Genomic DNA, 25,549 nt, shown 5'->3' with positions numbered 1-25,549 from the left:
GCCTCTGTCCTTAAGGGGTCAACAGCAATCACATAACTATTTGTTTCGTTATCTCCATCCTTAGAGTATTTTTACTATCTTAAATAATCTATAGAACACGTACTAGGATTTAGCTCTGAAAATCATTGTAGAGAAAAAAATGATCCTGACTGTGCTGGTTGAAAATCATAAAATCTGCACAATATTTCCAAGAACATAGGGGAACAAAAGTGTTATATATATACCAGGGAAATAAAAGCCCAGGCGCAAAACTTTGTAAGATCAATGGGTACACCAGCCGGCTTAAGACATTAAAATGCCAGCTTGTTTTATGTGGTGATAAATACGCCTTATCATGTCTTTATATTTTATTACCGCTGCTTAATTCCCGGGTAGCCTCACATATGACACGTCTAATCATTCATGTCATGAATATAAACCCAGCTGTATTCCGTTGCGAAAAAAAAAAAAGCCTTTCAGCGTTAATGACATGACATTTTCCTTTTCTTAGCTACAACCACTATTTAAATAAATGAGCAAAGTTGTTGTTTCTTATCGTGACTCCCTGTAATAGTCTAGAGACGTTTTATTGACGGCATTTTAAATGATAAATAAGAAAGATAACATCACACGTGATCAATCCGTATGCGATCTTTTAATAATGGGGAGATGGCTATGGCCTCATGACCAGGAGGAGAGAGCAGAAAAATTGTCTATTTAAAAAAAAAATGTTGGCACAATATTTTAATGAATGAGAGCTATATGGCAGAAATATTTGATATTCTGTGATGCTATATATACAGTTTGATCATCTCATATTCTAAAGACCTCAGGCATCAGCAATTCATCTAGTGGTGTAATAGGATGACAACGTTGTCATTTAATCCAGATGTTTTGAAGTGATTTACAGTCTACACAATGATATCAAGTATTTATTGGGCACGTTATTAAGTGGCTGCTTCCAACCCCCCCCCCCTTTCTATTTATTCTACGTTTGTCAGTTTCTTGATAATGCAGAACCTCGACTTCCTTTCCACAGCAGAGTCATTAGCCTCACATGCCATGCTCCCCTCTGCGCTAATTGTACACTGCTCAACAGAGAATTGCAGGCATTCTATAGCTGCCGTAAATTAGCTTAAAGACTTAATTCAACTGCAGTGTTCTAAACAAAAGCTTGTTTACATATCCTGCTTGGCAGTAATCTTACACAGCATATCTTTAATTAAATGGCTATTCTTGTATGTGGGTCTCCTTACACTGTACTCTCTACTTGCTTAACATGTTCCTCCTCAATTTGCCAATTATTGGCACGCATAACAATAAGAGGATAATTCACTAAACATTATTAACTTTTCATCAGCTATTATGAAGGAATCTCAGGTACACTCTCAGGGTCAGTTAACAAGCATGACTTTTGGGTTCATTTTTTTAACATTGAATTGCGGTGAATTGAAACCAAATTGCAAAATTTAGATGAATATTGCTGATTTGGAAAAACTTCTCCAAGTCTCCAGCTATACAATTTGTGTTCAAGTAAGTAAACCCTTTTTCTTTTTAGTTTAGACTTTAAACAATATGCTGGTTTATTTTAATGATGTCACAGCAAAACTATGTTTTGGGATATGAAGCCCTAATGCTAGCTCACTTTTCTGAGATTTAGATCTTACATGGTAAGGTTAGATGCTCAAAATATATCAGCTTCTTGAATCTGACTACTGATATCACAACGGATTCCGAAGCAAAGTATAACTAGATAGTATGTTTCTATCTATTTATTTATATATATCACACGTGATTTATATATATATATATATATATATATATATATATATATATATATATATATATATATATATATATATATATATATATATAAATAAAAGAAAGCAGGGGGCCGCACTCACCTGAACATAAATGCATAAATGGGGTGATGCTGGAGCCAATTTAATAAAATACACAAGATCCAGCAGACACACTCATCCATTAAACAGCAACTTCAAAGCTCACATATTTTATAGTGTTTTTTAAAAACACCTAATCTAGGCAAAAATTATTGGGGTTTAGTTACATTATATGATCATACATTGTATATGCCTACCATAACGTCAATATACAGGGCTTGAGTCCTGCAGGAACGCATGGGAACGGCGTTCCTGCACTTTTTTCACAGCAGGAATTTGGTTCCTCCTGCAGGCACTAACCAGGGGGTGGCATTTGGGCCCCCCATGACAGGGGGCTGTCTACTGGTCAGACGCGGCGAGAGAGCTATGTTCTACCAGCTCTGCTCCCTCATGCGCCGTTTGCTGATGCCAGGAGCCGGAATTTGACGTCATATAGGGATAGGAATAACAACAGACGAAAAGGACTTTTTATAAATCACTGGTGAGACCACACATTGAATATGCTGTGCAATTTTGGGCACCTGTTTTAAAGAAGGATATTATGGCACTAGAAAAAGTGCAGAGGCGGGCTACAAAATTAATAAAAGGAATTGAACATATCAGCTATAAAGAAAGGTTAACAAGTTAAACCTATTTAGTTTAGAAAAATGTAGCCTGAGAGGGCATATGATAACATTATACAAATATATTTGGGGCCAATACAAACCATTGTTTGGAAATCTATTCACAAACTGGACTTCACATAGGACATGAGGTCATGCGTTTAGACTGGAAGAATGAAGATTTTGTCTAAGGCAAAGGAAAGGTTTTTTTTACTGTAAGAACAATAAGGATGTGGAATTCTCTGCCTGAAGAAGTGGTTTTATTAGAGTCCATACAGATGTTCAAACAGCTACTAGATGCATATTTGCAAAAACAGAATATTCAAGGATATAATCTTTCAATGTAGGGTAATAACTGCTTGATCCAAGGATAAATCTGACTGCCATTCTGGGGTCAAGAAGGATTTTTTTTCCCAGCTTGTTGCAAAATTGGAAGTGCTTCAAACTGGGTTTTTTGCCTTCTTTTGGATCAACAGCAAAAAAAAAAAAATGTGAGGAAGGCTGAACTTGATGGACGCAAGTCTCTTTTCAGCTATGTAACTATGTAATATTCCGGCTCCTGGCATCAGTAGATAGCCCCCGCGGCGTGATGGAGCAGAGCTGGGAGAACATAGCTCCCTCGCCACGTCTGACCGGTAGACAGCCGCCCGCCTCACTGAAGCCCCACTCGACCCCAGGGACAGGTCCACGCCAGCTCTCCAGGTAGGGAGGCTGGGTGGATATTTGTAAATGTTAAAAATATAAATAATTTGAGTGTGTGTGTGTCTGTGTGTGTGAGTGTCTGAGTATGTGTGAGTGTCTGTGTATGTGTGTGTGTGTCTGTGGGTGTGTCTGAATATGTGTGTGTGAGTGAGTGTCTGAGTATGTGTGTGTGTGTGTGAGTGTCTGAGTATGTGTGTGTGTGAGTGTCTGAGTATGCGTGTCTGTGAGTGTCTGAGTATGTGTGTGTGTCTGTAAGTGTCTGAATAGGTGTGTGCGTCTGTGAGTGTATGTGTGTGTGTCTGTGAGTGAGTGTATGTGTGTGTCTGTGTGTGTGTCGGTGAGTGTGCACGCATTTATATATGCATACGAGTGTATATTTATTTTATTTTTGCGGGGTAAGGGGTGGGGGTGAGTTCCCACACTTTTTTCCCCAGGACTTGACCCCTATCAATATACCCCATTTTAGGCAATCCTACTCTGACAACCTAATGTCCGGTCTTATGAGATGAACCCACTTACTTGGGGAAAAAATGTCCATCTCGGGCTCTCTGCAGTACAAGGTTAAATAGGGCCCTGGAAGGAGGAGGCACCTGTGACAGGGAGTTTAAAAAAAAAATTCTGTTATCTATGTTGCTGTTTAGCTGATGAGTGAGTGCGCTGGATCTTGTTTAATATCTATCTATATATCTATCTCTCTCTCTCTATATATATATATATACCTCAGATCAGTGGAGTATATCTCATAGTCGTACACTAATCAGCCATAACATTAAAACCACTGACCGGTGAAGTAAATAACACTGATTATATTGTTACAATGGCACCTGTCAAGGGGTGGGATATATTAGGCATCAAGTGAACAGTGAGTTCTTGAATTTCAGGTGTTGGAAGCAGGAAAAATGGTAAGCGAAAAGATCTGAGTAACTTTGACAAGGGGCAAATAGTGATGGCAACATAGATTTATGGCCGCCCAAGTCTCATTGATGGATGAGGAAAGCGAAGGTTAGCCTGTCTGGTCTGATCACACAAAAGAGCTACTGTAACTCAGACTGCTGAAAAACCTAATATTGTCTATGATAGAAAGGTGTCAAAACACATGGTGCATCACAGTTTCCTGCTTATGGAGCAGTGTAGTCACAGACGCGTCAAAGTGCCCATGATTATCCATGTCCACAGCCGTAAGTGCCTTCAATTGGCACGTGAGTGTCAGAACTGTACCATGGAGCAATTGAAGAAGGTTGCCTGGTCTGAAGAATCACATTTATTTTAGATGAGGTGCATTTCCAGGCGCATGTGCATTGTTTACCTGGAGAAGAGATGGCGGCATGATACACTATGGGAGGAAGGCATGTCAGCAGACGTAGTGTTATGCTCAATCCAGTGTCAATCCTATGTAAATTTTGGTTCAGTTGTAGCGTTTGATAGTAGGTAAGTTGGAAATACGTAAAGTGCTCTAGAAGGGTAGGATTCCTGCCTGCAACTAAGAAAGTAAGTGGTCAAAGCTCATCTTCTGAACTGAGATCCCATGATGCTAGTCTTGCAACAACTGGGAAGGTCCAAGTATTTGTGATGTACCTCAAAGGAAAAACTGGATTGTGTCTAAGTGACAAAAAGGGACCAGGTTTCATGGTTTAAATGAGATTATTCTGAATTTTTAGAGAAGTCCCTACTGTGGGGTGATCACAAAGCTGGGTGAGGATGCATTTGGCATTTCGCCACACAAGTGCCAGAAGTGAATCCCTGGGTTCCTCCACTTCAAGAGACAATGAGAGATGTTGTAAATGTCTCTACACAAAGTAGATGTGCAGCCTACTGCTGATGTCAAGTACAGTTTATTTTTCCTTTATAACATTTCTAGGTAACAAATAAAGTAAAATGGGACAGCTGTATCATGGTGGTATATTCTGTGAGTTGCAGCTCAATAAATGGAGAAAGAGGTACACGTTTCAGACCCCTAGCCTAGCTAATCAACTCAAACAGCTACAAAATAACTCCTTGTCCATTATTTAAAGGAGATGCTTTCTCTGTAGTACGTTATCAGAAGGAACTTTGGTCTGTAACACAGTAGGTGATCCCACACCTAATAAAAGAAATTCACTGCCACAAGAAAAGACAGCATGTAGCAACAGAATGTGTGTCTAATCAGTGAAAAATGTTGAAAAAACTAAAAGCTCTCGATTTATCTTCATGCGTTACCTTATAACTGCATTGTCAAATATCCAAAGGATGACTTATTTTGTCCTGATGGTGGCACAGCAGCTGATGCTCTGACTTTGCCTTTATGTCACTAAATCTTATCAATTTTGAAGTAAGACTGTTCAGTTTGTGAAGCTTCCTCTTTTATGTTCTTTTTGTATTATTTTGTATTAATAATAAGGTATGGATATCTGTTGCTGTCCTCTCTTTAATCCCAGGAAAAGACAAAAGCATGTGGCAGGTTCACACCAGAACTAGTGATGTTCTAATGGTCTGAGTGCCACTTAAGAATAATACACCATTTATCTATATTCCAGTGAGATTGCTTTTCACTCCTGAATGATCAGTCTTCTGAGAAGGTGGAAAAAATATCAAGGAACATGCTCTTCCAACACCAAAAAGATGCTCTGTTACCATAAATCACATGATGTAAGACAGTCGAGTTATTATCTACGAAGCCATTTATATTGAAATGGAATAACACAGCATTCAATGAGTGAGACTCATTACTCTGACATAAAGATGCACTCAATGAACTATAGCCGGCTCTAATGGGTGAGATGGTCATGTTATGAGTGATTATCAATCCAGATGAGTAGGAATGCTTTTAAAGTTAGTTATAATGAATGAGTACATACATCATATAATATGTAAAGGTAATACATTTAAAGATCAAGTATCTTGTAGAAGAAATTTAACAGGGCTCAAGATGGACATTCTCCAATGGCACAGAGAAACTGACACTCACAGTGGAAAAATTGTAATCATTGGTGCATGATTCATGTGGCTTACAGGTGGAGAGCAAGCCAGCTGCGACTTTTTGGCCCATTGATGCTGCTGGACAACAGCCGCTTCACTTTAACTGAGCCTCAGTTTTCCTTCATTGAGGCTAAAGATGCGCTTAGGAGCAGTGACAATTGGAACAAACTGAGACACAGCTTCATGTTCTACCTAATACTCCACTAAACACTAGTTATAAAAGCCTCAAGATCTAGCATATGCAGGAAATTGGTGAGGGTGCTTATATTGAAGTAGAAATACATTGGGATAAACTTGGAAAACTGGTGTGGCTGGAAGTTGGAAGGGGAGAGTCCGCTAAAAGTATTGTGAAAAAGGAGAGGGCTAGGGGCATGGCTAGTGTGTGGAATTGTTATATTGGGAGGAAGTTTGCAAGTAACATAGAAAGCTTACACTAATTAATACACTTTGGCATGTATACACATAAACTGTGCACAAATAAGTATGAATAGTCAAACACTGACGTCATACATATCTGCATTCACACACACTGACCCACCACACAAACACAGTGTTCTACACAATTACTACACTGCATTCTACTCACAAGGCACTTCAAAGAAAAATAGCCCTGCATTCACCCAAATCACGAGATAAACACAACACTCAAAAACACACAACCACATTCATACATACTTATATTTCAAATAAATGCAGTTCTGACACTACACCCCATCATTCGTATACACTGACTGTCAACAAAACTACACCATACATTTACAGCTACTCAGTCAAGTTGGAAGGTTGGTACCAGAGACAGACTGTGGCATATGCAGGGCTGGCCCTGGGCATCTGTGTGTAGGATGGACAAGTAATTGGTGAAGCTTGTGTGCCATGGAAGGGGAGATTTATCAGTGTGATAAATTTACAGAAGTGACTGTATATAAGTTTTTAAGCCAAATGGAACCCGATATGTGTTATATGCAAGAGTGGTGCGAGAAAACATCTGACAATAGGTAACTCAGTCTCATTAGTAACATTCAGATTAGCATTGTTCTATGGTTTTGGGGAAAGAAGTCATAACATAAATGGAGTTTTTTTATGTACTTTGAAACAAGCAAGTACAATCTTTTAGTTTTAAAATATTCATAAAGTGGCTTTATTGCAGTTGCTTGTATTCTGAAAGTGACAGATGTAGATATATAGCAACATGTTTGCCATAACCAAGAAAATTGTGTGGGCCAACTATTATGAGAAGTCACATATTTTGTATTTATGTTTAGGAATAGTAAGGAGCTACATTTCTCTTTATAACTCTAATCATCGTAATACATATTGCAATCTTTCTTCAGAGAGCCATAAATGAACTGCATCCATTCTGGACTTGTGCCACAGTGTTAGTTCTGGGAAGGCTCTCTGTTTCATGTACATTGTTCTACAAGCATAACAGGCTAACGAACAGTAATGGCAAGTTCACAAATAATATCACTGAAGTCAGTAGATCAACTACTCTAGATAAAAAGGCTGCCCAGTACTTCTGATTGTGTACACAGTCTCGCTTTACTGAATTCCAATGAGCAATTCAGTGACGTTCCACTCAAAGTTGAATAAACCCATTGATTCAAAAGTTCTAATACAAATTTGGTACACTTCAAATAATTTCACTGAAATGCAATCATGGGATCTAGTTTAGCTTTAGAATTATTGGACTTAAATCATCTGTGGTTTTTAACCCTTGGGAAGGAATCAAAAACAGTCAATTTGGGCTATTTCATTAGGCCCCCAATAACTGCAACATTTTTACTATTTTCAATGGGACCCAGGCAACAGCAACAAACATATGTTTAGTCTACAGCAGTGCCTTCCACTCTTCACTGGGAAGAGGTGTCACCAGAGGTCTCTAGAATAAATAAATAAATAAATAAATCGATAGATGGATAGATAGACAGACAGACAGACAGCGCACAAACCAAAAAAGTTATGGTGGGGAAAAAGTGATTGAAACCACCTTCCACCTGAAGTCAGTAGTTAGTCAATACATTGTTAAACACAGATCTGCACACCAATCAAGACTTGTTTTTTCCACAGAAATCTCAGATGTGCAGAGGTATTACTCAGGGCCGGTGCAAGGATTTTTGCTGCCCTAGGCAAAAGTAAAGTTTGCCCCCCCCATGTGACATCACAATGCCCCACCCATATGATCTGCCATGTTAACTAACGCCAGTGCTGCAGTGCCGCCGTGTTTACATTAAAAGGCCTGCAGGGACAGGCTATGAACACCAGAAGCTGCAGTGGTTCTGGGGACTATAGTGTTTCTTTAATGTGAGGTAAATTAGAGATTAGTGCCACGTATAATATACTAGATTGCCTACTTACAACCAGATGAGGATGATGATGGGCTCTAGCTGCAGTCTGGCACCACTGGTCTGGTGTAGAACAGGCTCTCTGGAGGCTGTTTGTAACTGTGGTCACAAAAATCAATGTTCTGGGAGAACGGGAAGCAGCTCCCTTTTTTGGGGGCCCTTTACACAGCTCAGGGTCCACCTTCATGTTCCACCAATGAGTTTGTTCACAGGGGGTGGAGTGTGTAGGGGATGTCCTGATATGTGTGTAAGGAATGCATTGTGTGAATCTGTGTTTGTATGTGTAAGGGCTGCAAGGTGTGCTTCTGTGTATGTACGGGATGCAGTATGTGCGTCTGTAAGGGGTGCATTGAGTGTGTGTAAGGGATGCATTGTGTGTTTCTGTGTGTGTGAGTGTGGGATGGATGTCAATCTCTTTATCCCCCTCCCTCATCACTCTCTTTCTGCGCCCTCCCCCCTTGTCACTCTCTTTCCCCCCATCCCCCCTTGTCACTCTCTCCCCCCCCTTGTCACTCTCTCTCCCCCTCCCCTTCTCCCCCTCCCCACTCTATTTTTCCCCCCTCCCCTTCTCCCCCTTGCCCCTCCCCCTCCCCTTCTCTCTTTCTCCCCCCTCCCCACTCTCTTTCTCCCCCCTCCCCACTCTCTTTCTCCCCCCTCCCCACTCTCTCTCCCCCCTCCCCACTCTCTTTCTCCCCCCTCCCCACTCTCTTTCTCCCCCCTCCCCACTCTCTTTCTCCCCCCTCCCCACTCTCTTTCTCCCCCCTCCCAACTCTCTTTATCCCCCCTCCCTCCTCCCCATTCTCTTTATCCCCCCTCCCTCCTCTCCACTCTTTTTCTCCCCCCACCTCTATTGTAGCATGGCCGAACTCTGTATGGTCCGCGGTACAGGGAGCTTTTGTTTCCTGTACCCGGCCGGACTAACAGGAAGTGCACACTCAGTGTGCACTTCCTGTTAGTCCGGCCCGGTACAGGAGACAGATGCTCCCTGTACCCGCGGACCATACAGCGCTCGGCCACGCTACAGTGAGGGAGTGACAGGAGGGAAGCCCCTCTCCTCATGCTGCGCCCAGGCGGTGCGCCCTCATGGACGCACCAGCCCGGGCAAAGCTGCAGCTGCCTGAGGCTCTCTACAGAGCACTCGGGCAGCTGCAGCATGAGGGGGGCCGGCGCTCCTGGCGGCGCCTCTTCCCAAGGGGCGCCCTAGGCGGCTGCCTAGTCCGCCTAACAGGTAGCGCCGGCCCTGGTATTACTACTGCAAGGGATTCTGGATAGGCACATGCAAATTAGTTCACAAAAGAAAGATGATTCTTTGTTGAACTAATTTGCATATGCCCTCCCAGAATCCCTTGCCATAGTAACATCCCTGTAAATTTGAGATTTTTGTGGGGAAAACGCAAGTCTAATGGCTTGACTGGTGTGCAGGTCTGTGTTTAACAATGTAATGACTTATTCATTACCCTCTATTTTATATATATATATATATATATACACACACACACATACATCCTTCAACAAAAGGAGGAATCCTTTTATGTATATAATGTATTATTTTATTTTACATAAAAATAGTACAGTCTGGCAGAGCTTTGCTTTGAATATGTTTATATATTTAGAAATGCAGATTAAAAAGAAAAAAAAATAGTCAAGACAATTTTGTAGAATCTTGTAACTTGCTCAATTACATTCAAGCACAAAACAATAATATTTCAATGGGTGTTGACGTTTGATCTAAAACGCTGAGGGTAATTCCTGTAATGTTGAAAAGATACAGAAAAAATGCAGCAATGGTAACCTATGCAAATTTAGTGGTTTCTGGCAATTTGCAATTAGGTTTTTCTAAAAAAAAAAAAAGAAAGCTAGATTTCTTTGCAAGGGTGAAAATGGACAATTTATCTCCATGCTTTTCTGTTCAAGAAAACAAACTCATTAAAGTGAATTGGCTTCACAATTTCTAGTAATGGAAGGAATCTTAAACAATAAGGTTTATATTAGAGTCAAGGGCCATGATACAACCAGGGTATTCGAGTATCCTAATATATTATGGTCCAAAGTTGAAGAACTAGAGAGCTTTTAGTGACCAGCTGTAAGATTCAATGTGAATCATGTCTAATGGCTACAAGAGCACCTCAAGTCTCTAGCCTTCTCTTTACCGGCACTTGAAGTGACGCAAAAGCTTTAAGATGAAGATGAAACCTTTGAGATATTTAATTTAATCTGTCCCAGTGTGTCACTGGAAATGCTTTAAAGGAAAACTAGCTCCATTATCTTGCTAGAAAGGAAGACAATTTGTGACTTGATTACTGAATGCTACAAAATAGCTACAGAAGAATCTCAAATAAAACTTTTGAGCATTAATCCTTTCCATTCTGATGCTGTCTTTCACAATAAGAGTCTAAACTTGAAATATAGTATAGTAAAGTAATGCGCAATCAGACCAACAGACTGAAAAATCAAGGAGAACGATATTTTAAAATAAAAATGTGCCACATTACATGTATATCCATATTTTTCAAGTAATTCAGTCTGATAGAACATTGAACAGGGCATGATTCTGCTGTCTGGAAGACTGACTAAAACAAATTCAGTGCCTGTTTCTTATACTAGACTGGGGCTGCCGACCAGCCTTCTAACATTGCAAAGATCAATAATAATAATAATTTGCGATTTTTGTAGCGCTCTTCTCCCTGTGAGACTCAAAGCACTTTACAAATATACAAACATAATGACATAAAAGTTAGGCGTTTCTGAAGGTCAGATGAGCGGACTGAATGCCTGATGGAAGAGGTGGGTCTTTAGCTTGTTTTTAAAAGTCTGTAAGGACGGTGTCTCTCTGATTGCCCACGGTAAAGAGTTCCAGAAGGTAGGGGCAGTGTGGCTGAATGCCCAGGAACCTGAGTCTGTCTTTATTCTTGGCACTGAAATAAGGTGGGCACACTCGACTAAATGACAATATAGCCCCAACAAAAGGCTTACATAAATAAATGAGAGAAACTGCTATGCTTAACTGAGGGTTAATCCAGCCTCTAGTGGCTGTCTCATTGACAGCCGCTAGAGGAGCTTCCGCGATTCTCACTGTGAAAATCACAGTGAGAAGACGCTGAACGTCCATAGGAAAGCATTGAGTAATGCTTTCCTATGGGCAGTTTGAATGCGTGTGCGGCTCTTGCCGCGCATGCGCATTCGGAGCTAAGAGGCAAATTGGGGCGCAGGGATACCCAGCGCCAAGGGAGTCTGACACACACACTCTCACGAACAGACGCATACACACTAGCTAACAGACACACACATTTACTGACAGACACACACTCAGTGGCAGACATACATACTCACTGACAGACAGACACATACACACTCACTTACAAAACACACACTCACTAACAGACACCAAACAGACGCACACAAACTAACACACTCAGTAACAGACACACACAGTAACACAAAAACTAACACACACACTAACACACACACTCACACTCTAACACACACACACTCTAACACACACACACACACACACACACACACACTTTTTTTTAAAATGTAATCCCCCAGCCTCCCTACCTTTGGGAGTGCTGAGGGGATTCCCTGGGGTCCAGTGGTGTTGCTGGTTGGCCAGTCACCAGGTGGGCAGGCTGGCTCCCGCGCGAGGAAGCACTCAGAGTGCTCCCTCGCGCCCCTGCCAGCCTGCCCCTTGGTGACACCACGGCCAGCCTCGGGGGGCCACACTGGCGTACATAGTGGGTCGCAGGGCGGCCGGGCCCGGTCGCAGTCGCAACCCTGGTATGTATGCCACTGTGTTTGTATATTGTTAATTGTTTTGCTCCTGTCCTGCTGATGCTTGAGACAAGCTAATTTAATGTGGTTATGGAGCCTGTATAATTCCCTTTGTTGGTGGCAACAGCTATATGAACTACCTGAACAGCAAAGCTTGCAAATTTGCATATTCAGGTACATTTGCATATTGCTAATTTTGCAGGCAGGAGAGATATTTTGTGTTAAATGTTGTCATCCCTACCCCTTTATAAGTATGCCTTTATGTTATAATTAGTTGTTGCATGTTGTCTGCTATGATTTGGTTATTTGTATTTTATTGTTTTATTTAAGTTGTCACAGCAATCTAAATGTAACAAGCATATAGTCTAGTCTAGTTCAAATACAAGTTTTGTATGTTCGTTCATTTTGGAATTGGGTGTCCTATGTGGGTTTTTTTTAGGGATCCCAGTAACAGAGTCTTTGGACCTCTAGGCCTGGGATAAATTAAGAGAGCTTACCCAGAGAGCTGCAAATGCCTTTACAAAGGCAATAAAATTCAATATAAGCAGAGCTGCAGAGGAAGAGGCAGAAGGGACTACCTGCCAGATTAGGGATCATTTTTGATGTAAGTGAATTGCAGGTGAGAAACATGCCTCACATATAACCTGTATTTTGCAAGAAACATAAATGAGCACAACACCCAGATTTGAAACACTACAATAATAAGTGATGATGCATTTTCAGCTTTAAAAAGCTTAACTACAAGCCCATCTCCCAGTGTGCTTTGCAAAGCACACCTGATCTCTCTGAAAGTCTAGAGGCATACAGAGCGCTGTCATACTGTAGCCCATGTCGGTTTTTCCAAGGGTAACACATTTCCCCATCATTCCTGCAAGGATGATTTAAGCTCATGCCACTATATGTATTGGACTGCGGCAGCACTGGCAAGAAATGGCACATTCGTTGTGAAGGAGCAAAGCGTTATCATACTATGAAATGAGCTGCTCCATGAAATACGACATTCTTTTCAGCTGCTGAGGAGAGAGATTATGCTCGCTAAGGCAGTTATTTAGTGGCTATTTCTTATTTACGGTTTATCACAGCCTGTTGGATGAGAGACAGTTACCGGCATGACTGTGATATGCTGCCGCGCACCTTTGATATTTTAAAGTTTTATTATGTTTTTTCACAATCTTGCATTTGATGGATGGCACGTACAAGCTGCCTTCTAAATGTCTTATTTGAGAAGTAAAAAAAATAATAATAATACCACAGAAAGGTAATTGTAGATTTGATCCATTTTAACCTTAGCTGTCAGAAAGCCTGCACAGGCTTAATCCGTACGACTGAAGGTGGAGCTACTGCGTCCACTGAAAAAAGACAAAGCGACCTGTGGGATTTTGGGCCTTGTAAACTGTAACCAATTATTGTAACATGCATCAGTAACTAAGGCTCTGAAAAGATTTATAACTGTCTAAAAAAGAACATGCAAGTACGAGATGATGCAGCATAGGACTTTGTTTTAAAATAAATATGTTTGGGGCTCTCAGTAAGTTCAGATTGTGTCAATGACTGGTTCAAATCTCGGCAGGAGCAGATATTTGTTGTGTCCAGAGTGGGGGTACACGTGTATTTGAAAGATGGCTGGTTTATAAATGGCAATACTAAAGTCATGGGACCAAAAAACAGAGTGCTTAATTTTGAATAGACTCTGTTATGTTACAATCCTCAACTGGGGGCACTCATTTTACACTTCAAATAAATGTATATGAAAAGAACAGACACTATTACTTGATAGCATGCCAAGTTATGTGCACTAGACATGCTAATACGTAAACAAGGTGTTACAAATTTTTACTTGTATTTGCATTGCTATATTGTAATAATACTGCAAAAACTTGCCAACCATTAAAATACTGTGGGGGGGGGGAGGGGGGGGGGGCAGTAGAACTGGGGCTGATCCAAAATCCAATCTCAGAAGGGGGAAAGGATGTTTAAAATTAAAGGGACACTGTAGGCACCCAGGCCACTTCAGCTCATTGAAGTGGTCTGAGTACAATATCCCATGTCCCTTAAACCTATAGTGGTAATTATTGCAATATCTGAGAAACTGCAATGATTACCTCTGAGGGTTAACTCCACCTCTAGTGGCTGTCTAATAAAATTGAAACGGACCTTTGGTTGCTCTACATGAGGATCTCCAGCGTCACAATTTTCCCCATAAGAAAGCACTGAATAATGCTTTTCTATGGAGAAATCCTAATGCGAGCTCGGCCATTGTCATGCATGAGCATTAGGTTTCACCCGCCGGCGGAGAAAGAGCATGGACAGAGCCTGGCCCAGCGCCAAGGGACATCGGTCCCTTCAGCGCCGCAGGGGGGAGTACTGTAGGATTTTATAGTGCCAGGAAAACAGCTTTGTTTTCCTGGCACTATAGAATCCCTTTAAAGTGATATATATATATGTAGTAAGGCCTTTTGGCCTGTGTTTGTGGGAGGGGCGTATGACACACCCCTTCCCTACTTAAGGGACACCCCTTACCTGGCTCCATACCTTCGAGGTCAGCGTTGCATCCTGAATCCACTTCCGGTTCACGGACGGCGCCATCTTGCTTTCAGAAACCCGCGTTTTTCTTCGGTGTCAGCTGTGTCCAGGAAACTCCTTACAGGTCTCTCCACGGCCAGCCACGCACAAAAAACCCGGTCTTCTTCGCTGATCGAGTCCTCTGGACTTCTAAAACGTAAGTCCGTCGCCCGGATCACTTCCCACGGCGTCGCAATAATTTTCAGCCTCACTTTACGGCCACACGCTTTACGGCCAAAGTCTCAGGCAAATTAACCCTCCGGTTTCCGGAAACCAAGTAATAAGTATGTAGCATTCCTATGCTTTATTTTTCCCTCCTTTATTTCAGTTTGTTTCTATTTTGTAAGTTTTAGTACCTGATAGTAGGATTATTCATTTTCATACAGATTATAGTTTATTAAATACCAGTCTGTTTTATATACATATAACGATTTTAGCATGTATGTCATAATTTATGCTGTCACATTAATTATACCTAGGTTAGGGCTCATGTATTATTAGTTCATGATATTATCCTGGTATACATATACATAGTTTTGCTTGAACACTTTACTTTTTGTGTACCTTCCATTTACACTTAGGAATTTGTTTTAAACAAACGTTTTTTTTTTTTTTTTTCCTCTCTCTCCTCCCTGTTTAAACACACCATGTACACTTTTCATTACATGGCACTTGTCATATGCTGACTTTTCTTTATGTACTCAAATTACATACACTAGAAACTCAGATAATTAATCAGGAATAGGTATAATGTGTATATATATGTGATAAAGTTTTCTCTAAATTAATTGTGTATATTACGTTGTCACTACCATGTACACCCGTTTACATGGCACCTACATTTCCTGACCTTTCTGCATATACTCAAACGATATATCGTGTATACAGAACACGGTCCCAACATCTCACACTTTCAGGTTTGAATCACACTTTTGGTTTAACCTCTCATACGTCTACCTTTCTGCATATGGTCAATTTTCATAGTTTAAACTCATACTCCCTGCACTACGATTATTACAGTAGCACGGCCATATATATATTTTAAATTTGGTCACCAGGTATACACATTATATGTAGACACTACAAGCTAATCCTGCGTTACGGTTTTTCTCCATAATAAATCAGGCGGGGTACTTCCTTACTCTAATTGTTCCCCTTCAACACATACGGTTAATAAAATCAACCACAGCATATCTAGTCTACGTTAGTATCACAGGATCCATTTCTCATACTATCATATCTATTTCTACCCTTTTAGGTTTATCCAGGTTTTCTATACCTTACGCACCATATACGTATACATACTAGCAGGTACGTAAGCCTGCTCACGTGTCACATACGTTCTCCCTAAATAGGACGTAGAGTACTGGCAGTTAGGGGTATAGGCCCAAATAGGTATCTCCCCTCTTGGCATACCGCCTATAGTTTAGAGGTCCGCGAGGCCAACACCCCGCCTCAAACGTTTCGGAGGCATACACCCCTCGAGCCACACGTTAGTTAGCCGCCTCGCAAAGTTTAGAGAGGGCGTCACCTGTCACTCCCTTCCCCTGTTTTTCTTTTATTGTCACCGAGAGGCCTACGAATTCCTGCCACTACATGGGTGGCCTCAATATTCCCTCGCGCCAACGCATAGATAGAGCCTCTCATAGCCACTTGGCAAATAGCAGGGCCTCACCTGTCACCAAAGGACAAGATTAATTTTTTCGCCTCACACGGCATAATTAGCCCGCCAGTACATCCCCTGGGTTTCAACACTAACGGTATATTTTCTCATCTAGTATGTCTCAAGAAGGGGTAGAGGATTTCTCCATCCCGAGCACTCCGGCTAGACCAAACTCCCCACCACCGGAAGAAGACATGGCTAGTCCTGCATCATTCAGGTCCTGGACAATCCCTCGCATAACTAACGAACTCAGGAGACGACACATTCCTTTCCCCGCGACTGCCAGGAAAGCGGAACTATACAAACTGTTGCACACCTCAACTGATAACTCTGATGCAGGGGAAGGGACTAGCCAGTCTAACCCGACAGATATACATGGCATGCTTACATCCCTCATGTCATCCATGGGCAAGGTAAACTCCAGGCTGGAGAAACTGGAATCGGTCACCACAGCCCTTACCTTGGCTGGGTCAGTCACTGTGACCCCTCCGCCACTGGTCGAGTTGCCACTAGTTTCTCCAGCCACCACCTCTGACGAGCAGGAGGTTAACCCTGCCCATATGATACCTGAGCACCTTAAGAAAGACATCCTGGAAGGTAAAGATGTCAACTTAGCTGCACTACTAATTGCCTCCCAGGATGTGGTGGAGCATAAAACTTATGCGTATGAGGATATTTCTGTGGTGGTAAAGTCCAGGGATGCACGCCTAAACAGGAAACTCACCATCCCGGAATTTGTGTTGGCTTTTGGCATCTACCGGGATGTCATATGTGCCGTTTACCCACACAGGCGTGAGGAATTTGATATGTATATGCACAAGCTGGTGGACCTGGGCAATAAATATGGTGGATCGGCATTCTACGATTACCATAGATCTTTTTCTGCAAAAGTGTCAGGCGCCTTCTCACAGTATGGGACAAGGTCCAACTGGAGTAAGATAGACACAGTGATTTTCTGCAGACACTTTGCAGGGCTAAGGACACCGGCTTGTGCATACTGCTCCTCCATGTCTCATTCGGCAAATTTTTGTCCCACCACTGCTAACGAGCATACCCACGTGCAAGGACCTAGCTCCGCTGGTCCTACGGAGAAAATAGCTAAAGACAAACTGGGTAGACCTATCAAGTTTCTGGGCAAATCCCAGATATGTAATAACTTTAATGTTGGTACATGTAATTACAGCGGTTGTCGTTTGTTGCATATATGCTCAAAATGTTTCAGGGCACATGCAAAAATCATGTGTCCCAATAAAATGTATCCCAAACAGTACCTAACGTCTATCAACATATCCCTACTTGCGACATTTCTGTCACAGCATCCATCTACACATTTAGTAGATTTCATAATCTCTGGTCTATCAGAAGGATTCCACACAGGTATCATACATATGCCTTCAGGAATCCTGGAATGTCCAAATCTACAATCCGCCCAACACAACCCTACAGCAGTTGACACACTCATAGCTAAAGAAGTGTCAGAAGGTTTTTTATTGGGACCTTTTCAATCCCCTCCTTTCACTACATGGAGGACAAACCCTATCGGGGTTGTCACAGGAAAATCTTCCAACAAGCAGAGACTTATTATCGATTTGTCGGCACCACACACCTCTACCACTCCCAGCCTCAACTCCTTAATACCATCGGAGGAATTCTCCCTGCAATATTCCACTATAGACCACGCCATTACGGCTATCTTACAGGCAGGAGTCGGTGCATGGCTCAGTAAGACCGACATAACAAATGCATTCAAACTACTACCAATCCACCCCACACTGTGGCACCTACATGGCATCAAGTGGGAAGGGAACTACTACTTTTTCTCACGACTAACTTTTGGTTCTAAAAGTAGTCCAGCCATATTTGACACATTTGCCGAAATCCTATGCTGGTTACTACTCAATATATCCAGATGCCCTACAGTCATACATTATCTGGACGATTTCTTAATGGTCGAGGAGAATTCTTCCCCTCCCACTAGCCTGAAAGAGACTGTCAGCCTATTCAACCAGTTGGGGGTCCCAGTCTCCCCTACCAAGACCGAAGGCCCAGATACCATCATCACTTTCCTGGGCATCATGCTAGACTCAGCCAACATGCAAGCTAGCCTACCACGCACCAAGGTAGAAAACATTCTGACAAACATCAACCTCTATATACAACTACGCACTTGCAATCGCAAAGAATTACAATCTTTACTGGGGTCACTCAATTTTGCCATGCGTATTATACCTCAAGGCCGTGCTTTCATATCACGTCTCCTCAGCATGTTCCCACGGTTTCTACATGATGCACACAGATTGACCCTAGATACCCAAGCCACGGCAGACCTTCTCATGTGGAGAAACTTTTTAAACTCCTGGAACGGGAAAAGCATGTTCCTCCCTCAATTGTCTGACACTTCTCCTACTGTTTGGACAGACGCGGCGTCTACCACAGGTTTTGCAGCAATTTTTGGGAACGAATGGCTTTGGGGTAGCTGGCCTTCAGAGGTGCAGGACCTGGAGTGTTTTTTCTCTACCTCAGCTCTTTTCGAGATATATCCCATCGTGGCGGCTGCCGTGGCATGGGGACATCTATGGACAGGTTCATCAGTCAGGTGTTACTCAGACAACCAAGCAACCTGTTCCATTATCAACAAAGGTCGCTCCAACTCCCTTACTATCATGAGATTTTTGAGGAAACTCACTTGGTTGGCAGCATGTCATAATTTTTTCTTGCACTGTGTTCATATTCCAGGTATTTGTAACGAGGCAGCTGATAATTTGTCTCGTTTTAAATTCCAGGCCTTTCATCAACTTCTCCCATCAGCCGCGCTCACAGCCACGGCCACTCCACTGTTCCATCAGCTAACAATGGACTAGACGTTATCATGCAACATTGCAGAACTTTGTCCCAACTAGCTCTATCTACAAATACCAGGAAAACCTACAACAGAGCTTTCAGTTTATTCAAAAGATTCCTGTTGGAACACAACATATTACAACCATTCATCATGACATCTTTTTTAGGTTTTGCCTCTTTTTTGCCACCTCAAACTCAAACTTTCTTACAACACAATCAAACTATATCTTACAGGCATCCAACATCACATGCTGACCTTACAACCCAACAACTCAAGTTTCATGTCATCATACCAAATCAAGAACATCCTTAGGGGTATACAAAGATCCGAACCCCCGCATACAGCACAGAGGCTTCCTATAGATTTTCATATCCTTAAGAAATTATCACAACTACTAGATCTAAAACCCTTCTCCTTCAACACAACACTAGTCATCAAAACAGCTATTTATGTGGCTTTTTATGGGTTTCTGAGACCTAGAGAGTTTACCGCCATCAATACAACACAATCCACTCACCTACTGCTTCATTCGCACTTAACCAAACACATGGACTATTATATCCTGACACTACCTCATTCAAAAAACAGTCAACACGCTCCACCCGTAGAGGTTAAATACTATCCGACTCACAACAGTTGGTGCCCCGTCCAAATACTGGACTCTTATACAGAGAGTCTCAAGGCACCACCATCACAACCACTTTTTGTTCTACGAGGTTCAGTTCTCACTACTACCAACTTCATGACCCACGTTAGGTCATTACTAACACAGCTGGGACTCAAGCCAGCTAACTATTCAGGCCACTCCTTCCGCATAGGAGCGGCCTCCACAGCCTCCAGTGTTAACATACCGGTTCATGTTATCAAGACACTGGGGCGCTGGAAATCATCCGCTTACACACGGTACATTCCTAACCCTGTACAAGAAGTAAGGAATGCTTTTCAGAACATGTCTTGTTAAGTTGTATATTGGTAGTTTGTATTAAAATGTTGAAACTTCTATTTTTGCCCTCTTTATTTTCAGGCCTACCTCATCGTCGGTTTCGGCACACCACAACCGACTTGCTACTTTTATACCATCCTACACTTATTAGGTCTTATTTCTCTTTGCCATCATGAGCCCTTCACACAAGTAGTAAGGCCTTTTGGCCTGTGTTTGTGGGAGGGGCGTATGACACACCCCTTCCCTACTTAAGGGACACCCCTTACCTGGCTCCATACCTTCGAGGTCAGCGTTGCATCACCCTCCCACCCACACCTCTTTATCAACTCCTTTTTCTTACATTTCTTCTTGGTAGGCCCTCTTTATTTTCAGGCCTACCTCATCGTCGGTTTCGGCACACCACAACCGACTTGCTACTTTTATACCATCCTACACTTATTAGGTCTTATTTCTCTTTGCCATCATGAGCCCTTCACACAAATATATATATATATATATATACACACATACATATACATATACTAAAACAGTAACCGCTGGCAGATGAAGTGGATAACATAGATTATATTGTTACCTGTCAAGGGGTAGGGATATATTAGGCAGCAAGTGAAGAGTCAATTTTTGAATTTCATGTGTTGGAAGTAGGAAAAATGGCAAGAAGAAAGATCTGAGTGACTGACAAAGGCCAAAAAGTGATGGCTAGAAACTGGGTCACAGCATCTCCAAAACAACGAGTCTTGTGGGGTGCTCCTGGTTTGCAGTGTAGCAGAAATCATTCTATATTTCTGCAGATACCCGTAGCAATGGACAGTTTTTTTTTGTTTGTTTTTTTTTTTAAACCAAGGCATGCGCTATAATCCAAAAGGATCAGTGACCAGAAACCAGCCATGGACTGCAGATTCATACGTTTAGGTCTAATTTTCATGCTGACAATTCTGGTCGAAAACCTGAAGTTTATTTCAGCATATTGCCAACTACCAAAAAGATTGGTAGTTGACAATAAAACTTTCCACAGTCCAAATACAAAATTACTGTTAAGCATCACCTGCATATGTCAAGTTGGACTTTGAGAAGTCCTCCTTGTGCATATAAATATAAAACAAAATAAATCATGTTTCCACAACTATCCCAGAGTCTCCAGCATGATGTGCAAATTAGCACAGATCGGAATTGTTTTCCATACTTCATACAGAATTTCTGCATATAACCTTGGTAAGGCATGCTACAGTTAAAGTGGATGTGCCACTTTTCAGTATTTCATAAAGATAAAATTTCCACTGAAATTCCAACAGAATCAAAAGATATCATAAGACTAATGAACTATTTTGTCTTAAGGTAAAGCCTGAGGTTGACAAATGTTGACAACAGGAAAAGCTCCTCTATCAACTTTTGCTCAATCCCAGAGGTTGTCACAGATGACAGCTGTGGGATACAGGCTTTTTCATTGGATGATCCTGTGATTTCTCAAGATCCTCCATTGACCTCAGTGCTGTAATGTTGCGCACACGCAAAGGTCACTGACGTGATTCCTGTCAGCTGAAGCACTAGACCCACACTACATTTGTCAGTTTTGGGGTCTTTTCGAAAGATGCAAAAACCCCTAAAATTAACAAATTCACATCAAATACAGTGGTGCAGATTTTTTACCCTGTAAGCTGCCGTCACAAATACTCTTCGTGACAGCAGAAGTCCATGGCTTGCGCATACATGATGTTGTGCTATGCATACACTGTATAAAGAATATCATAAGATACTCTACGGTAAAGTGGGAAATAGCAGTAAACAAACACATAGCAATAAAAGCCCTAGAAGACATTTAAAAAATCACTAAAGGGTAAATTTAGTTTTAGATCTTACAAACACATAGTTGTTAATATAAAAAAAAAAACTCCTGGGAAGTGGCAATTGTTCTTTAAATGCATGTTTTATAAGGTTTTATAAATATAAGGTTTTATATATTTTTTTTTCCTTTTTATTGGCTTTCTAAAATCGATACCTATATGTATGATTGAAAAGTTGTACCTATCTGCTACCTGCTATGAAAGCACACCATGTGAGATTCAACTGAACTCACAGGTCGATAGTAGTCGTGCAGCGATAAAATACGGCATTCTTAATATAAGCTGCATTTTGTAACCCAATAAAGTAAAGACTGATACGAAAATAATTATGGTAGCTGGGGAGCTAAGAACAGAAATATCTGTCATACAGAGAAGCTAATTCCAAGAAGCACACAGTCAACCACAGAGCATTACGCTACAGTAATTGGCATAATATGAACTAGAATGTTAACTTATGTTTAGCTTGTTTTTAAACACAAATATGATTACATGAAATTGTGTAGACAGATTCCCTTAGCTAGTGATTTCATGTGATCCCCTTAAATCTGGTCTGTTGACAGTAACATCACACCAGAGTTTTTTGCTCAAAGCCTATGAGTTTTCAAAAATCCCGGTGGCCTAATAGACTAAGTCATTTCAAATGAATTCATTTCTGTAAATCTATATCATAATGCAACTGTAACCAGCTGATGAAATGAAAGTCACCGGCAATATATATTGCTGTAAAAGGAGGTTGAATATATTTCTTTTGGAATGGATGGAATGGCACAGAGACCTGGCAATCAATCTTCAGCTTAAAAACACAAGTACGAACAACATGAGCTACGTCAACTCTTTAAGAACAAATAACAGTGCCAACTTTTGGCACCACAGCTGTTTTTTCTATCGGCAGACTGAGCTTTGTGGGGGTCCACAATAGTGATGGTTAATACACACTTTTTTTTTGGTGTAAATATGCACAGATTTGGGAATATTAAAGGAGAACTGTCATTTCTCTGGAAGTTACACCACTGAATGAGACATTCATGAAAAAACACCTTGCGTTATCCCTTTTTTTTTAATTATTAGCAAGACAACAAATTCTGTGTGTTTTCTCTAAGCTGACTGACAGGTGCAAAAGACAGAGCTTATAAAGGTGATTGACAGGGACCCAAGGTGAAGGCAACCAGTTGCAGCATAAAAAGGTGTGGATTTCCATATTTAATGCTATTTTTGAAGCCGTGTAAATACATTTGGTGCTATATTTCTGGATATTTAATGTTTATGTGGTCCTTATAAAAGCACAGCATTAGATGCCATTTACTAGCATATCCAATCTATTTAGCATCAGCAAGATTACACTGAGCCCGGGAAGTGGCAGATCTTGCTGCGCTACCATAACAAAGAGTCTTTAAGGATTAGTAGGTGTGGGTGTCCAATGGTACTACCTTTAAACTTGGATCCAAAAATGTCATTTTATTCAGTAGACAATCAAAAACAGTCTTCAGCAGCAAATAATGTCTGCATGTGTACTGATCTTCTGCTAATATTGCATGGTTTTTCTAATTTTGGATTTAGCTAGCTTTATTTTATGTGATTTTGCATAACATACTAGGGTGAAATTTCCTCTTAAAAATATTGTAAATCGTTTGAATGAGTCACAATAAATCAGCAACACAAAACGTTGTGGTAATTCTGGTCATTGAGGTATCTTTTAAAACTAAATTAATACAGATATGATAAATTAATATATCTCATGTGATATATGATTCACATTAATTAATGTTATATTTTAATTTATGGGCACCGGTGCTGTCCATTATTCACAGCCTTTACTCAGGTGTTCGGTACATGTAACATATTTGATATTTACTCCAGAGCTCTCAATAATAAGTAGACTAACACACAGTCCCAACAAGACATATCATGTAGGAACAGAACTGACTGACTCAAACAAACTGACAGTCTAAAGGGAATAATTAAAATAACACAAAAGCTAATGGTAAAATAATTTTCATACAGACGAGTTTACAATGAAATTAAATCTATGAACATTAAAAGATGATGAGGAGAGGAGCAGGTAGAAAGGCTGCTTTGAAATATGAGGTTTTTGTTTTAGCATTTTTTGCAAAGAAATTTAGACTGGGGGGGTATAACCAATAGTTGATATATTCTGTATATTGTAAAAAAAAAAAAAAAAAAAAAAAAGTATAACAATGTTCACAGCATCTCAATCTACAATATCACACAGAGACCTAGAACAACCATAATTTAATTGCATAATGAATGTGTTCACTTACCTATTGATATCCCATATCTTGCTGTTGTTATCCAAGGAGCAGGAAGCTACGAAATCCCCGCATGAGTGCCAAGAACAGCCCCAAATTGCATGTGTGTGCCCTTCCAGTGTTAGGATACATTCTGACTGCGCAAAGTCCCAGATACGAACAGTTGTGTCTCCAGATGTAGTTGCTAACTTTGTGCCTCTGTGAACAAAATACAAACCCAATTTATAGACTTATAAAATTAAATTACAGCAAAACATTACAGTAGGTACTAATAAGTGCTAAGCTGGATAGAAAACAAGTACATGAATTTGTGCGTACATTTTTCAATTAAGGCTATTTTTATTTACTTACATGTGATCAGGGTGCAATATTTCTGTTTGGTAAATCAAGCTCAGTTTAACTAAACAAGAAAGAAAATACAGTATTGGAGGGCTGGATTCCATTACTTGTGATATATGTTATCACCAATCGTATCTCTAAATCCTCCTACAGACAGTAATAGAAAGATGTGAGATAAATAAACAAACGTTTTCTTGGTAATGGAATTCAGCCCTTAGCAAGCACTTTTCAAACCTTTTGCTTAGCTAAGATTTGTCCACTAACTCAATCAAAAAAAAAAGGAAACACACTTAATAGAATTCATTATTATGAACCCTGCATTGATATGTTTTGAGATCTAAGTTGCAACAAGTATAGTAAGAATTAGGATCACTGATCTAGAAAAGGTCAACAGTGCGTGCAGTATTTCACTGATGTGGAACACCCACGGCTGGACTGGGAATAAGAATGAGACCAGGAAAGATTGGCATACAAGCTCCCTGGCTGGAGAGAGAGCACCCTATTTAACAAGTAGTCCAATCTGCGTCAGATCTACATCAGTTTCACTTTAGCTTTGGTTTCAGTTCACCATACTGTGCTTGTATCATTCCACAGACCCACTAACAGTCACAGTAAAACGCAGAGGTCAACGTACTGGTCACACAGAAAAAAAAAAAAATACAAATTCATTAGCAGTCACACGGTAAAATATAAAGGTCCACTCTCAATCACACAATAACACACAGACCCATGAATTACACAGATCATCACAAAGTCACACATTAGAATTAAAATCCATTTACAGATGGGCAGAATATGACAAAGAGCTCCTTGCGTTGACACAGTGAAATGAATTGGCAC

The 25,549-nt window shown here is 40.9% G+C and overlaps 1 protein-coding gene across 1 annotated transcript in view; it reads right to left on the bottom strand.

Annotated features, from left to right (window-relative positions):
- The window catches only part of SPAG16 (sperm associated antigen 16), a 969,244-nt gene that overhangs the window by 441,262 nt on the left and 502,433 nt on the right, over window positions 1-25,549 (bottom strand). Inside the window, exon 12 of the mRNA XM_063429964.1 lies at window positions 24,383-24,568. Coding sequence (XP_063286034.1) covers window positions 24,383-24,568 — 186 coding nt within the window. The remainder of the gene's footprint in view (window positions 1-24,382; window positions 24,569-25,549) is intronic.

The sequence above is a fragment of the Pelobates fuscus genome, chromosome 8, assembly GCF_036172605.1.
Source record: "Pelobates fuscus isolate aPelFus1 chromosome 8, aPelFus1.pri, whole genome shotgun sequence".
NCBI lineage: Eukaryota > Metazoa > Chordata > Amphibia > Anura > Pelobatidae > Pelobates > Pelobates fuscus.
This window is presented reverse-complemented; position numbering and strand designations above follow the sequence as displayed.